General features: G+C 37.2%; 1 protein-coding gene across 4 annotated transcripts in view; it reads right to left on the reverse strand.

Moving 5' to 3' along the window:
* The window catches only part of NALCN (sodium leak channel, non-selective), a 328,066-nt gene that overhangs the window by 172,391 nt on the left and 137,584 nt on the right, over positions 1-18,091 (reverse strand). For all 4 annotated transcript variants that reach the window (XM_069467070.1, XM_069467067.1, XM_069467069.1 and 1 more), the window contains one exon: positions 9,778-9,909. In XM_069467070.1, coding sequence (XP_069323171.1) covers positions 9,778-9,909 — 132 coding nt within the window. The remainder of the gene's footprint in view (positions 1-9,777; positions 9,910-18,091) is intronic.

Here is an 18,091-nt window from a genome sequence, read left to right on the forward strand (position 1 = left end):
AGTAGAGACTGTTAATATCAACCAAACTAAAGCTGGTTCTTTGAACCAAAAACAAAGAATTTGGCTGGCTTTTGTTCTAGGTTTCCTGGTTGTCAGTTTGCACATTGTTGCACATCCGTGTGCTCAGAGAGTGATGTGTGCTGGCTCTGGAGAGAAGACATTGAAGTTTCACATTTGGGACCCCATCCCCACCCCACCCAAGACCTTGCCCTACCTTTCTCTTCTTTTGGTTGTCTCCAATTTATATCCTTTTTGCTGAAATAAAAATGTAATCATAAATATAGTACTTCCTTGGTTTCTCGTGAGTCGTTCTAGCAAATTATCAAACTTGGAAAGGCTGGTGGGAACCCTTGAATTTCTAGCCTGTTGGCATATGTAAGGGAGGCCCTGGAAACCCCCAGGCTTGCCCTGGTGTCTCAAGCCAGGGCAGTTTTGTAGGGGACCATGCCCTCAACCTGTGCAGTCTGGCCCAACTCCAGGTAATTAGCATGAGAAGTCACTGACTTATATAAAAAAGAAAGTTATGAATCAACAATATTGGTAGCAAAAAGGATGACACCTTCAGATGCAGTAGGGATTGTAAACATCCTGAGAGCATACTGTGTAAATGTGAAACATTGCTTAAAATTAACAACTCTATAAATAGCAGGAAATAAACCATAAAGCCAATAAACCATAAAAATTAAACCATAAAATAAGTCATTAATCAAAGTGTCTTGTCTCCCTCTTCACCACCAGAGACCCCACTGCAAACCCCAGGCCTAGGTGGTGTTCCAAAGGAACTTTATAGAGACTCCTTCACAGGAGAGAAAAAGAAGAAAATGTACTTATTTCATTTTAGAAAGGAAGTATAACTTTCCTAACAAAACCAGATTAGCAATGCAAAAGAAAATAAAATCATAGAACAACTATCCTTATGAACAGAGATTCAAAAAATCCTAAATACAATGACAGCATATTGGATTTGTGTATTAAAAATACTGGTACAAAATGAAGTGTCCCAGGAGTCTAAAATAGTTCAGAAACAGAATAACTATTATTCTAATATACTGCACTAAGAAATTAAAGATCTGTGTAGTCACCTTAATAGATGTAGAAGAGAACTGGATAAAAACAACTCATCATGAGAAACGCTCTTAGCAATCTAGAAATAGAAGTGAACTTTATTAACATTATAAAAGACATCTATAAAAACCTACAAACAAATTAATGGCAAAATGATAAGCATTCAAGTCAACAGACAGAAACAAGCCCAGCATGTCTGCTGTCACTGCTTCTATTCAACATTTTATTAAGACCCAAGCCAGGACAATGAAAGAAGAAAGAAAAAAGAAATATAATTAGAAAAGAAGAAACAAAACCTTAATTTCAGATGATATTATTATCTACACGGAAATTCCAAGCAAATCTATAGACAAATTATCACCAACAAGAAATTGTAGTAAAGTTGCTGGATATGAATGAGGTCAACATACAAAAGTCATTATCATTCCTATGTCACCAATAATCGATAAAAATTTAATTGAAATTACCATTCATAAAAGAAACTGTAGGATAGATATATACACAGAAATCTAACAAAAGGTGTGTAAGACCTTTGGAGAAAATTACAAAGGATTATTGAAAAACTAATTAAAGAAGACCTGAATAACCTGAATAGAGAAGTCCTTAACATCAATTAAATCTCATTAGTAAAACTGGTTAAATTTCCATAAGGTAGAGCAGACATGGCAAGACTAAGAACAGGTAAAGCAAATCTGAAGAATACCAACATTAGGGAGCTTGCCCTAAGAGATAAAAAGGTCCATTATAAAGGATAGCACTTATGACACTATTTTATCAGCTAAAGTTTGGACATTTAGACGCACAGACCAAAGTGTCTAGAAACAGAATTGTGCACATGTGCAAGCCTGACACATGACAGAGGTGGCCCTACAGAAGTGAGGAAAGGGTGAAGTTTTCAACGAATCTTAGAAGGACAATGTTTACATATGGGAAAAAATTGGACTTCTTATCTCATTCCAAACGTATTGGAGACTGAAATGGAAAAAAATCACAAATTTAAAACTCTTAGACTTTAATCGAGGAGAATGTCTCTGTCGACTCTGGTATAGATAAAACGCAAAGAGCACCAAGCCAGAAATTAAAGAGCACTAAATCTTACAAGATTAAAGCTAATTACTTGTAAAACTACAGCAAATAACAGTTCAAAGACAAGCTGCAGGCTGGGAGACGGCTGCACTGCCTATTACCAGATAACTGAAAAACAATTAGAGTCCACATCAAACATGTAAATTCATAGAGCAGGAACCAATAATATGGAAAAAATGTCAAACCTCTATCAAAAAATATGTATTTAAAATGATTATTTATATCAGACTAATGAAAATTAAAAATCTTGAACACAGAAAAAATTTAGCATTAAGTAGAGCTGCTCATATGTCCTGGTAGAAATGTAAATTGATATAACCACTTTGAAGTGCAATTTAGGAATATCTAGTGAATTTGAATTTGATCATATCCTACAACCTAGCAATTTTAAGTCCAGGCATACGTTCAAAGCAATTGAACTAACCACTGCCATTATATTCATATACAAGATAAATAAACATATATCCCAATGAATTTATTTCCCAAACATAATGATGAGTGAAAGAGAAAACCAAGTCGCATATTGATACTTTAGACTGTTATAAAACATGCATTGAGATGATGAATGTGGTTCTCTGTACATTAGGGAGAAGAATGAGATCCAGAAGTGGTACCCAGAGAACTTCTACTCGTGATGTTTTATTTCTGAATGAACAATCTGAACTAAACATGAAAAACTATTAATTTTTAAAAAGCTGGGTGGTGGACATGCAAATATAGATTATACCATTTTCTTTACATGCTGAATTTATGAAATACTTGATAATTAAGAAAGAAGTAAAAAAAGAAAAGTCACAGATTTTCAAAGTATAGGAACTTTGAATAAAAGGAAAACTAAAGAAAGAAATGTAGGAAAAAATCTGGCAAAATAACCATATTAACACATTAAGGCTAATGGTTGCTTTTGACATCCTAGGTCCCTGACATAAATTTAACCCTGCCTAAATCTTATTAATGTAAGATTAATTTAGTCTTTGCACCTTTTTACTTGGCCAATAATCCCTTTTAGAAACAACACTAATTCTCTCAAACTACAAGTTCTCTCAAAGATCTAGCACCTTCAGCAGATTGTGACTCATCCCGTCTGACAAGATGACTTAATAAATATTTTAGTTCTCTACTGCAACAGAGAATGATTTCTGCATCTACTGGAAACATGGATTTCATAACTAAAATTGCTTGTATAGGTGTGATGCATTGAGACAAACACTGACTTGGGAATTTTTCTTAGTTTTTTACTCTAGATCCACTAAAATTTCTTTAATAAATCACTTAATTTCTATAAATTTTAGATCTAAACCTCCTCCAGGATTATACCAGATAATTCCTTAAGAGTCTCATGGAACTACAACTCATAAAAGTGGAAAGAAGTCCCTGGAGTCACAAATCTATGGCCATGTATTTTTTTACTTTATTTGCTTCTGATTTCCCATCACCAAGCACAATTGACGTGTACAGAAGGGTATTAGGTACTCCTGCCTTTGTGTTCTGTCTTTATAAATGGAATGAGATGAAGAATCTTATGTTCACGGGAAATCTCTGCAGGGAGATTCTGAATGTATTTGAAAGAAATACTTAGTGTGGGGCACCAAGAAGGCTCAAGTAACAGTGAATGATGACTAATTTCCTTTCTGAGGAACTTAGATCCTCTTAATTAAGCAGGACTTTTTGTTTTGCTGAGCAAAGAGCAAGTGGGAAACGCAAGTCCGGGGGTGGGTGGAGTGGAATTGCTATGCACAGGTGGAAAGGGGAGAGCCTGCCTGTCTGGATGACAAGTTGGAGTGGACTGAGAAGGAGGTAAAGACAGCCTTGGAAGAAAGCGGAGCTTTAGTTCATTTACTGTGGGGTATGTGGCACAGAATTCTCTTCTCTCTCCTCTCTGGCTTCATTAGTAAATGTGAACATGCTCATTAAAACTTCACACTAGGAGCTGGAAGAGGGCTCAGCTCCCCATTCAGGTAGGTCCAGAGGAAACCAAAGAACCTGGGGGTAATGCTAGCAGGACAAACAGAGCTAACTTTGGGCAATAAAACAGTTGGCTTCTCTGTTAGGATGGCTTGCTTCCTTGTTTTACCTCTAGTATCAGTCTGTGAGTTTCTTAAAAGATAAATTTTGTTAACACTGTTAATCTGTGTATAACAATACACAGTGCTGACAAATTTTCTTAAATGTATAGCCTAATATGCAGATATATTTATATATTTCTATACATTAATAACAATCACAAGAAAATTATTGTTCAAATTTTATTATTTAAGAACACAAGAATGTACATTATAAAATGTAATTGTGTTCATTGTAAAATATAATTTTATGTGCAATAATAATATATTCTCTTAGATCAAAATGAAAAATTAAAATTCTTACAGAGGAAGATCAATCTTTACCTTTTTATGCTTTTGCATAGGCTAGAAAGTAAAGAAAAATTTTCCTGTTTTTTTTAAGTAATTCTAAATTTAGGTTAATTAATTCAAAGTAACAAAACAAGCCCCCAGCTTCACAACAGAAGCTAAGCAGCTTAATTTATTCTTAAAGGGTGGTTTTTAGATTTTGAGTTGACTCCTAATGGGTATAGTTTATTTTAGATTTCCTAAATAATTTATTCTAGAATATGTAGAAAATTATTTCTTTAAAAGCTCATGAGTCTAAGGCCACACTGCCCTGAAGGCGCCCGATCTCGTCTGATCTGGGAAGCTAAGCAGGGTAGGGCCAGGTCAGGCCTTGGATGGGAGACCGCCCTGGAATACTGGGTGCCGTCCTAAGCTTTAGGCCGGGCGCGGTGGCTCATGCCTGTAATCCTAGCACTCTGGGAGGCCGAGGCGGGTGGATAGCTCAAGGTCAGGAGTTCGAGATCAGCCTGAGCAAGAGCGAGACCTCGTCTCTACTAAAAATAGAAAGAAATTATCTGGCCAACTAAAATATATATAGAAAAAATTAGCCGGGCATGGTGGTGCATGCCTGTAGTCCCAGCTACTCGGGAGGCTGAGGCAGTAGGATCGCTTAAGCCCAGGAGTTTGAGGTTGCTGTGAGCTAGGCTGATGCCACGGCACTCACTCTAGCCCGGGCAACAAAGCGAGACTCTGTCTCAAAAAAAAAAAAAAAGAAAAAAAAAAAAAAGCTCATGACTTGTTGTGATCTATTTTAAAAATAAACTTTCCAGAATGATACATAATGCTATTGCCTTAATTACTGCATCATTATAATCCACCAACTTGAACTGCTATTATTGCAGCTGTTTTGAGGGTTAAATGAGACAATGAATTTCCTAAGGTACTTGGCACATAATAGGCCATCCAAAAAATGATAACTATTATTGCAACCATTTTAATTATTACATATTAATATGCTTGGATTTAACACATGAGAATGTTAGTTGACCATGCTCTCTGTTTCTATAGCTTAAACCAAAATCCAGCCCACAGCTTATTTTTGTAAATAAAGATTTATTGAAAAACAACCATACTGAGATCACACTCATTTTTGCACAGCAATGGCAGAGTGGAGTAGTTGAGGCAGAGAAAGATGGTCCACAAGCCTAAAATGTTTACTCTCTGGCTCTTGAAGAAAAAGTTTGCTGACCCCTGACCTACACTCAAGCCATCTTTATAAACTTTATAAAAAGAGAGTATTTCATTAAAACGTAAGTTTAAATAAAATGATTTATCCATACTCCTTTGAAACAAATCAGTTTGGCTCATGTATAAGTCTCCAACACAAAGAGAAATGACAGTGTAATTTGAATAAAAACAAAACCTACTTTGGGAAACTCAAACACCCAAAATCAATCAAGGAAGTAGAACAAATTCTGAATGCTTAAGTAGTTCAAGAATAAACTGATGTGGTCTAGAAGGTTAAGTGAACTAAAGCATCACAACCTAGTTTATTTACTTATTTTCCTTCCAGGATTTCAAAGAGTCAGTTATTTAGTTAGTTCATTTATTTACCACTTTACTGAGGTATGATTGACATGTTAAAAGCTGTATTTATGTAACATGTCAACTTAATGAGTTTGGGAATAAGGATACACCTGTGAAACCATTACCGTCAATGCCATAGACATATCCATTACCTCCCAAAGTTTCCTCCTGCCCCCTCTATTATTATTATCATTATTTGGTGAGGTAAAAACACTTAACATAAGATCTACACTCTTGGAAAGTTTTAAGTATATGTGGTCAGCTATAGGCACTACACTGTAAATTAGATCTCTAAAACTTATCTCACTACCTGGTTCATTAAAACCAAATTTACTTTCAGTGGTTTGGGAAAGGGACAACAATTATTGGACACATAATACATACTGGATTCTACTGTACAATCCTGTCTCTCTGTTGTTGAGGATATTTTTATTTTTAATACTACACACACACAAAAAATGTCAAGGATTTATCAACTACCCCTGGACTTTACCAATGCACTTAAAGAGTAATCAGTGAACTCTGTAGTGTTAACTTATTTGACATTTTGTTGGAATTTCTTACAGTGTGATGATAAATCATCTAATATACATGAACATATTAGGAAAGAGGCCAATTTTGTATGTGAAAAAATTAGGTAAAATTTACTAAAGAATTCCCTTCCTTTTTGTTCCCAGAGTAGATGGCCTATTCACTTGTTCTACAGCACTGGTTTAGTATGTCCTAGCGCCCCCTCTGGGCTGGGCTGCAAAAGCAATATGAATGTAATTTCTTATGTCAGATACACATTACCCCTCCCAGAGAGATCAGCATGATCCCAATCACCTGTGCTCATTTCTGTTTGCATTCCCCAGCAATTTTGTCGCCAGCCTTTAACCTCTGACTCTAATACTCTTGTATAATTCTTCCACTTCACTTGTCTTTCCACCTCTCTCTACCCAGAACCTGGGCTTTGGGTCTCCTCTACATTCTCCATCACCCTTCACAGAATCTGCTTCCTATATAAGTGCTTCAACCAATTCTCTTCCGAAAGCATGAGTTCCCCCCACGGCCCTTTCCAGAAGGGTTTGTTCATGCTCTGATGCCCCACGTAGCACAAGGAGAGGACGAGGAAGAGATGCCCCATTACTCTCTGACACTCCTTTGAGATGTATTCGGTGAGGTTAAAACACTCCCTTACCCACTCCCCTGGGGCTTCCTTCTACCATCTGTCCAGTAGTCACTCTCACATGCCCCTTGACTTTGCTCCGCAACTCCACCCTTCTCTCCAAGAACTGGCCTCGCCCTGAATGACCTCACTGTCCACATGAAGAGTCAGCCAGCACCTTAGCTTTGACAGTGCTTTCCCTTTTTGCCTTGACTCCAGCAATATGTTTAAGCCACTCACATCCATATGACATCCTAGATTTTGTATATCATTACTCAGAATTACTCTGAAACTGTAAAATCCTGGATCCCACTCTAATCACAAACTTACCTTCTAGCTCTCTTATTCCATCATTTCAACCATACCTGTTCTTTAACCATATGGGTATCTTTAATCCTTCCCTTTTGCTCTTTCATTCTCCTCTTAGCTTCTATTCTTTTTAATCCAGCCTAGACCACAGGGTTATTATTTCAACTCCTCTGCTAGTCACTCATATTCCTTTATTTCTTTTTTTCTCCCCCCCACCCACCTAAAAACAACCCTAAAGTGTATTCACTTAAATACTGCCTTTTCTCCTTCATATACAAGGCCTAAAAAGTCACATATCTGTCTAAATTGGTATCATCATAAATTTGTAATCTCCAAATCCAGCTGGACCTTTAGTGTTGCATGTGCTGGATCTTTAATTAATTTTTTGCTTACTCCACAGTACCTTTTCCCTCTTCTCTTTCTACTCCAGCTTTCCATGCTCTGTCTCATCATCAGACTGGATGCAGTCTGTGTTTCACACTTCACAGGGACACAGGAATCACTCAGTGGGCACTCCTTCAATGTTCTATCCTCGTGTCAGAAATCCACCTGCAAATATTACTATTGGTCCAGGTTTCCCTCTGCTATTTTTTTTTTTTTTTTGAGACAGAGTCTTGCTTTGTTGCCCGGGCTAGAGTGAGTGCCGTGGCGTCAGCTTAGCTCACAGCAGCCTCAAACTCCTGGGCTTAAACAATCCTACTGCCTCAGCCTCCCGAGTAGCTGGGACTACAGGCATGCGCCACCATGGCTGGCTAATTTTTTCTATATATATTTTTTAGTTGGCCAGATAATTTCTTTCTATTTTTAATAGAGACGGGGTCTCGTGCTTGCTCAGGCTAGTCTCGAACTCCTGAGCTCAAACAATCCACCTGCCTCAGCCTCCCAGAGTGCTAGGATTACAGGCGTGAGCCACCGCGCCTGGCCCTTCCCTCTGCATTTAATGACAACTCAATCTTTGTGTGCTAGATTTTCAGCAACATTATACCTATTTTGTAGGTGTTGGGCTGGATGCAATTTCTTCATGAGTCCTTGTCACTAGTTCTCCACAGCATAACAATCATCTGGTTTACTGTGTATTCTTCTGGCTAGCCTGCAAGCTCCACAACATACCAGGGAGCTGTTAGGCAAGCGTTGCGTCACAGAGACTGTACTTCAGTAAAAGGTTAGTATTAATCATATTTTGATCCAGAAAACAAACCTCCATGAAGAGAGGAATTCGTAAGGGACCACTTAAAAGTTTTCCACAGAGATGTTCATACCAAATAGGTATATATAATCAATTCTTTTTCAGAAAAGCTTGTGTGTAGGTAGACCGAATTTTAATTAATTAATCAAATCCATTTTTAAATGCACTGAGAGAATTCTGGGTATCTAGGAGAGCTCAATTATGTGGCAAATTGATATTTTATGTGAAAAATGCTTTTGTAATAAATATAATCAAATTGTGATTTTATGTCTTTTAATTTTAATTTTTCACATATGGGGTTTATTGCAGTATAGCACAGCTGTATATGTCTACCTCACTTACATGATGAATGAGTTTCTGTATGTCAATCAGTTTTTTCATAAATATATATATAACCACTGAATTCTAAGATATATTTTAGATATAATTTTTTTCACATTGAAATACACTGGTTTTTGGAAATCATTAAAAATATTAAGAATCAAATATTAACAACATTACATAATCAATAAGAAGCACTATTCCAAAACTCTCATATGGTATGTAGGATGCTAGAGAGAGGCTTACCTAATGGCTAAACCTACCTGCTACTGATTTGGAATCTTTATTGCAGGTTGTTAACACCTGTTCCTAAGTGCAGTAATTATTAGATTATCCCTCTAAGTTTCCCTCCAGCCCCCTTCTAGGTATTGTTGAGCTGACTTGCTTATTTACAATCTTCTGAATGGGTGCTTGATTACACTTAGTAGGAAACAGCTAATGCAACATGAGAAAGAGAGAGAAAATAAGAGAGGGATAGGAAAACAGCAAGATCACAAGAATAAGACCCAGGGAAAAAGGGTTACCTTGGCAAGGCGACATACTGTGAGGAAGATTACTCAGGCCCATGGTGACAGGAAATGAATCAGGCAACCCAGTGACCAGAGGAAACACTTAAGCAGCAGACGATTTAGTTTTCATGGAAGTCAAGTAATTAATAAACAGATTAATTTTCACGTCTATAAAAGACACTATCCCAGGTTCATCTTCACCATGAAAAGTGATCAGCGCTCCATTGAGCTGCTCACCTCTGCAAGGTAGAACTCGTCGTATTGCCTTCGGAAGTTCTCTCCTTTGTAGTAGTTGCTGGCAGCTACTATCACATCCACGGTCACCATGCTCAGGATAAACATGTGGAAAACGGACGACCGCATCATTTTCTGAGGAGGCAAAACAGATAAACACTTAACAAAGAAATAAACCTCATGAATAAATTTAACTAGCATGCTTAGACCTTGGTCAACAGTGCCTTTGTGATATGCTGCTTTGCAAAACCGGGCTTCAAAGATAAATTACTCAATGTTCTTTACCTCTGAAGAGTGTGAGCGAGGAAATCTTTCCTGTAGGCAGCTAAAAATACCTGAGACTTTTGGTTAAAAATGGAATTATATTTCATTTAATTTGTGTATAGCTTGCACCTTAACTTTTATTGGCTAACTGTATGGAGCAATGATTTTTAAAAAGCTCTTCAGACAAAACAAGTATTGTTTTATTCTGTGTTGACAGAAAACTGTGGATGAAACCATTTTAGAGATGATCCTACAACTGCCAAAGTGGGGAAAACCTAAGATTTATTTATTTTTTTACTTATCACTTCCACAAATATTTGTTGAACATTATACTACAGCAAGTAACAACTGTCATCTATATTGTACTTACTATGTGCCTAGCGTTGTTCTAGGTGCTTTACATAAGTTAGCTTATAACAACCCTAGGAAGTTATTCTAATTTTATAGATAAGGAAACTGAGGCTCAAAGAGGTTAAATAACTTGCCCACTGCCACACAAATATTGAAGATGGACCCAATATTTGAACCAAGTCCAGTCCAAGTCTACTGCCCACACTGAGATGGAAATAATTAAGCATTAAAATAATGAATATTATTCTAATAGCTACCATGTATTGAATGAATACTGTGTTCCAGGCCATATTATATGTGTGCTATTTTATCTCTTTTAATCTTCACCATAGCCCTACATAGAGAGATATATATCACATTTCACAGAGAGTTCAGAGACTGTGCCATTTTCCAAGGTCACACAGCAAGTACACAGTAGAACCAGGCTCTGTACCCAAATCTACTTAAAGTCCATTCTGGAGCCCGATGCCTACTGCGGGGTAGGGAATATCTAAATGGAGAAAGTAGAGGCTGCAGGTTCTGAGCAACAGGAGGAGAGAAAAGCTGATCTATTGAAAGGAACTGAGCCACTAACAACAAGCCACTGAGACACAAAATCTCTTGGTGGCAACTGCCCAGGGACTGGAGCCATCACACATCCTCTTTCCGAGGTCTCGTTTCTCTCTATTCATGGACATCCTTCCTTACCGGTTGATCTGACCTGAGAATTCTTCAGTCTTTGCAACTACAAGAGCCTAACTAAAGCACAGCCTGAAAATGAGATGAGAGGACAAGGAAAGCCTCCTCTGAGCACTGCCCATCTCTACGCATCTATGTATATGTCTCACAGGGTCTTCCTTACCCTGCAGTCCTCATTAACAGCAAGGGTTCTGGGCCCAAGTGCCTGGAGCTGAAACCCCACCACTTACCAGCTTCGTGGCCCTGGACAAGTTACTTAAACCTCTCTGTGCCTCAGTTTTCTCATCAGTAAAGTGGAGATAAAGGTACCCACTCCAAAGGGTTATCAATTTGAAATGAGTCAGTATTTGTAAAGTGCTCAGAACAGTGATTGCACCTTATAAGCATCCTATTAAGGTTTGCAGTAAAAATAAAATGCAGTTCTGTGAACCAAGCATTTTTCTGTTCCAGAATGAGAAAATAATTGCCCGAGGGCAAAGAATTAATTATGTTGCATATCAGACTAGGTCCAGAACCAAATGGGATAAACATAGGTACTAAGGGTCAAATAATTTGAGAATTGTCAGAGCCATTTGGAAAGCAGATTTTTAGTAAGGCTTCCTGTCACCATGACTATTGATGCATTCTTCTGTCCATTGCCTTTGAGTTTATTTTATAGGCAATTCCAAATTCCAGAACTGCCAATCAACATGTTTACATGCACATCGATTTACTTGCAGGAACTACTGACCTTCATAACATAGATAAGCAAATCAGTTGGCAAGTTCCTATTCTCATTAGAATTTTTACTGTTATTTAGTCTTTCTTGCATTGTGAGAGTTAAATTCCATAACTGTTATTCCTTTTCCATATTCTTTTCAACACAATGTTCTGTTAAAAACATTTCAACTGATTTCCATTTCATCTGCATGACAGAAAAGCCACAACTTTCTTTCTATTTTCCTTAGCTGTGGATTTATGTCTTAAGTAAACTGTTATTACTGGAAGGGCCAAACAAAGCTTTTAGCCATGGCTGTCAAAAAACTTTTAAATTGGTTTTGTAACTGTCACAGCTTCACTTTGGTGCTGTCATTATAATTAGGTTGTTTTTTGTCTGAATGTCTACGTGTCCCTGTTGGTGCAGAGTCATTAAAATAATCACTTACAATGGATTTTGATACACTATAATCATCATTGCTTGGCTGACTTTCTCCAAAGTAATAACTTCCAATATTAAAAAAAATTAAGGTGATAAGTATGTGCAGTAGCTAAATTTAAATATTAAAATCAATAACTCCAGCTTTAAATTAGACCTAGCGGCATGGACCACTTCAACTCAATTCAATTCAGCCAATGTTTGGAACTGGCTATTGGCTTCCTTAATGTAAAAGACCTGTTGACATTACATTTATACTCATGCCTATATCTATAGTACAATCCAAATTTGCACCCTTCAATTTTTATTTTCTAATAAAAATCAATATAAAGGAAAATGTTAAATATGAATCAATACTTTAAAATATTATATAATGAGGTGTTCTATAATTGCATTATTTAATATGGATGTAGAATCTATCTACTTATCTATAAAGACAGATGCACACATATATAGAGAGTTGTGTGTACATATATATGTACATATAGGTATATGTGTATTTTTTATTTATATATATTTTATATAAGGTTCTTCATTCAATTTTTTAAAGTTCCTTCAATTGCAATGTCATTTTGGTTTGCATCTTTAAAAAATAAGACAAGTTTTGGATTTGTCATTATTTTGGCATTGATTCAAAAACTACTTATTCGTATATGTAATAGTTGGTATTACCAAAATACAAAGAGACTATAAGAGAATCATCCCCAAGGCAGCAATATTTGTCAGGAGTGCTTTACAGCCTTGCTAATCAAAGTGTGCTCCCTGGACCAGCAGCATCCTGGAAGCTTATTAGAAATTCAGGAACTCAGGTTCCATCTCAGAGCTATCAACTCAGAATCTGTACCTTTAATATGGTCCCAGGTGATTCGAGTACATATTAAAGTTTGAGAAGCACTGTTATAGAGGATACTCCTTAATAGTAGGTTAAATTGGGTGACCTATGAAATTATTTGCAACTTCACAATTTCATGATTTTAAAAGTCAGTAATGACTAAAATAGAATACAACAAATATTGGCTGTAATACTGTAATGTATTATAACACAAAAATGGCTGCCAACCTTCCCACCACCATCACCCAACACCAAGATCAAAAATCAACTAAACCATATCATTTGTTTTGAAAACATGTGTGCAATGGATTATATCTGCCTGGCTTTATAAATGATGAGATTTCTTTCTGTCCTTGTACTCTCAGTGGATTGCCTGTGAAGTGTATCACAGTCTGATTTAGTGCTTATTCGATCATAAAACGTGTTTTATTTCTTTCAAAAAAAATCAATGAATCAATGAAAACAGTTTGGCTTCATAAAGACAAAAGCATGTGTTAGTTTTTCAACCATTTGGGGGCATTATGAAGACACTCTTACAGACTCTTTCATAAAGTGAAGGAATTCAGGTGGCCTGGAAAAGGCAAAGAAACTATTTCTGTCCTAGAGTCTCCAAATGTAATGCAGTCTTGCTGATATCTTGCTTGTAGCCTAGTAAAACCCATTTTGGACCTGTGCAGCAGAACTATAAAATAATAAATTTGTATTGTTTGGAATCACTAAGTTTATGGAAATTCGTTATAGCAGCAATAGGAAACTAATACAGCACTGTCAGTGATTTTGCCAGACACCAGCTCAAATCTTCTCCTAAAAACATGGTTGTAAACGAGTGCCCAGTACAAAAAAATTCTCCCTAACCAGAGGGTTACACACAAGGTGACTTGCCATTAGAGGTCTCTGTAAAATGTATTACTATAAATACAAAATTCATGACAGCAAACAAAGCTTTCATCTTACTTTGTTTCAGAAAGTAACGGGTCTGGAACAATGGTCCTGAGTCCATCCTCAGGCAAAAAAGCAAGAAAGATCACTTTTATTTATTAATGCATTAGTTCTGAATGCTACTGTGAAATGAAAGCTCTCAAGAGACTGTGAAGTCTACACCAAACATGGGTAGGGCTCCTTATGCAATTAAAATGGACAAGAACATGACATATTATCAAAATACGCGCTGATGTTTCTTTGAGTGCTTGGTTTGTGCCATGCTTCATTCCAAACATATTGCATGCTGATGTAATAACACCATTTAATTCTCAAAAACCTGTGAGATTGAGGTACTTTTGCATCCTATTTTGCTTATGGAGAAATAGGCGTAGAAAACATAAGCAGATTTCTAAGCTCACAAAGTTAGGAAGTAGTCTCAGATGTTCTGAGTCCAAAGCAGGTACTCTCTTGCCTTCTATTAGGCTGTCAAAATTCACCTGATACTGCTCTATATGTTAAAAAAGAATGAAAAGCAGCTTCCTAACCAAGAGTTTGTGGTTGAATAGAAGCTATAAGTACATGAACCCTGTATTTGAAAGCTGAAGATAATCTGTTCTTTATAGAAAAGTGTAAGATTGCCATGATGTAATGAAATGCCAATTTTGAGGACAGGCCAAGCTGAGGCTAAATCTTGGTTCTGTAGGCCTAATTTGATCCCTCTTTGACTCAGTTTTCTCATTTGAGAAATGGGTATAATAACATACACATGTCTAGGTTGTAACATGTATATAAATGAGATTATTTAGTAGAAAGTCTAGCCCATAGCAGGCATCTTGTACTCCACAACTTTTACTATTATTTCTATATTGGGAAATAGTTGTTTATGGGAAGGGCAAGAAGGTATAAGAACTCAAGTGGAAGAAATAACTGATTATGAGATGGACCATGAAAATTTATAGACTTTCAAAAAGGTCTAAAGCTATCTCTTTTTTTATGGTATATATGTTTAAGTACTTCACAGGGAATCTTTCTATTTTAGTTATTTATTCTATATTTCTCCAGTAATTTTTCCTATGAAATAGTGCCTTAAAAATTCTGAAGTTTGTAGACAAACATCCAAAAAACCAAACTTTTGGCCTTGGAGGTCACAATATAAATTAGGATAATGTACAGCTCAGAAATCAAATCTTTCTTTATATTACTGCTTAGGCAAATAAAATAACCTATCTTAGTAAAAAAAAGTTTTACCCATTGAACATTGCATCAGCCACATACTAAAAGTTGTGTTTTAATTGGATTTCAAAAATAAGCACATTTAGAAAACAATGCAATTACAAGATGAAATTCTCAGAAAGCATCTTTCATATGAGCTTTCATGAGTATAAGAACAAGAACATCATCTTTCATGAGTATAAGAACAAGAACACAATGTAAAAGACTAAATGCCTAAAACCTAAAATAAATCTCCCATTTGCAAGTGGTACATCTTTGGCTTCCCTTATTTAGAAGACATCAGGATATTCATTACTTCTACAATTGATATACAAAACAATTCTGTCCAATAAAAATAATTTGTATTAAAATGTAACATACTTCTATCAATACTGAAGACAGAATCAATGGATGTCCTTAGAGACTCTGCCTTTTCAATCTGTCTGTCCCTGGCATGTCCTTAGTGAGCCAGGACAGAAGAAAATCCACACGTAACTCCCAACAAAGGCAATGAGAATCTATGAGGTCCATGTACGCCCTGCCAGCTGTCACACCTTAACAGTGGTTTGCTCTCTTTCTTGGAATAGAAAGCTGAGTAAGGGAATCCGGACACCTGGAAGTCAAAGTGTTGGAAGAAGAAAGTGGGGTTTCAGAAGATCCTTTTATCTGTTGGCCTTTTTCCTCTGTAAGAGTAAGGCTAGATGTCAAGTTATAAATTGACAAACAAATATTTATTATTATTATTAATATTTTTCAATCACCAGTTCCTGACTCTACAACACAAACCAGATTTTAACAAAAAGAAACACATGCCTAGTGGAAAACAAACACCACTAAGCGGGATTGATTATTATATTAAGCCAGTGATTTTCAAATTTCTCTCAGCCTGTGTGGAACAGCCTAGTGGCCTCCAGTTGAATCCACTTCCCTGTATCCACACCCTTGGCAGCATCCTCCATGCTGACTCTGGACTCAGCTGTGCGAGTTGTTTTGGTCAGTGAGATGGTAGCAAAAGTGAAGCAAGCAGAGGCTTGGAAAACACTTGCGCTTTAGCACTTACTCTTGCTCCTCTTGGAGCCCTGAGCCACCACATTAACACCTCAGCCTAGCCTGTTGCATGGTGGCCATGGGCACCATTGTCCTCTTCACCTCAACTGGCAGCCAACCAATCCCAGAAGCAGAGATGCCAGCTGCTGAGCGGCTGACTGCAGACGCACGGTGAGCTCGGCTGTGCTCAGGTGAGACTGGCTGAGACTGGCAGGGCTATTCAGCTTATCCACAAATTCATGAGCAAAATATAGTGTCCTCTTTATAAGCCACTAAGATTTAGTGTGCTTTATTGTTAAGCCAAAGATAATATACCCAGCAAGCTGGTTTCTTCATCCTGGGCATAGAGCTAACCTACATCCCTCAGCTTATTAGCATTGAAGTGGGGCAATGTGATTGGTTCTCACCACTAGCACCAAAATGGAAGTGATGTGTCACTGTGGATGTGTCACTTTGACAAAGGGCATACCTTCTTGAAACCCACTCTTCTCCTCTGCAGTGATTTTGGAAACTATGTGCGTCAGACAGAGACATCAAAAAATAACAGTTTCTGCAAACAAAATTTTGCAAGTGTTTACGTATACATGGGTGTAGGTATAAGCCATCTCTAACTGAGGGTAAAGGGGAGCACACTTTGTCCCACCAGTGCTGGAGCTGGAACTGTGTTCCTCTCCCCCCACCTTCCTGTTTAGTAATGTCACGTTGGCGACTTGAAGTTGGCCATGATGGGAACATTTGCACCATGGAAATTAGCAAACGCTACCAGTCAGGACTTCCCTGCTTCAACTTGATTGCTAACCACTCAACTTGATTGCTGCCCCAGCTCTTCTGGCATCTCCAGGGAGCAGCAGTCTGTTGTAGGATATTTGAAAACTCATGTTTTAATCATAAAGAGTGGCCCTTGTGGGAAGAAAAGACCATTTCATGGCCTTTTTCAAGGTGCTCAGCCTTGTTATTCTAGGCAGGGCCGTGTGTGTGTGTGTGTGTGTGTGTGTGTACCCCTTCTAATATTTAGAGACACATCATGACTCACAATACCACAGCAATCACGTGGGTGTGATGCCTCACTAAAGCACTAGAAACACAAAAAAGCTATTTCTGGGCATTAGGAGATTGTCATTAAGACTTCGGGGATCTGGAAATACCAGTTGAAGTAAGAAATATTTAAAATGGAACTTTTCCTATAACCTGTCCAGTAAAATAGTCTGTGTTGAATTGCTTTAAACCATAATGTATTTTCTTTATGGAAGCTTCAATTTAGGATAGCATGTATTTTCCGGAGTGTAATGCTGTAAGAGATATTTACGATTTAAACTATCTTATAGAAAGAACACTACTTAAAATCTCCTTGTTTCCTCATACTTTATGGCCATACATTTGTAGACTAGTGGGAGAAAGGAGAAGTAAATGAAGACATGTTCAAAAACCTTTCAATTAGCTAAACTATAATTTACCGATTAAGAACTCCATGCCCCTAAGTGATTTCATTATTGACTTTGAAAAAAAATTAAGACTGAAATTGCTAAAATCTTGGCTTTTCAACAATGAAGTGTTGATCTTGCATACTTGGCAGGACACGGGTATGTGTCCTGCCACATACTAAAAATCAAATGTGTCCTGCCATGTACTAAAAATCAAAATATTACTTCTACAATACTTTTCTCTAATGGTCCCTGGTGTCTAGAAAAAGGGTAGAAAAACACCACCAGTATTATTCTTAGGCTTGTGTTCCTATAGACTTCAGTACTGAATTCCTACAACGCTGGACACATAGGAGATTCAGCAACAGTTTTTGACATGACTTGATTTCACCCATGTACTGAATTGGTCATGGAGCATTTTCCGCTCCCTTCTAAAGAATGTAGCCCCAGGGGCTA

This window comes from Eulemur rufifrons, chromosome 4, assembly GCF_041146395.1.
Source record: "Eulemur rufifrons isolate Redbay chromosome 4, OSU_ERuf_1, whole genome shotgun sequence".
NCBI lineage: Eukaryota > Metazoa > Chordata > Mammalia > Primates > Lemuridae > Eulemur > Eulemur rufifrons.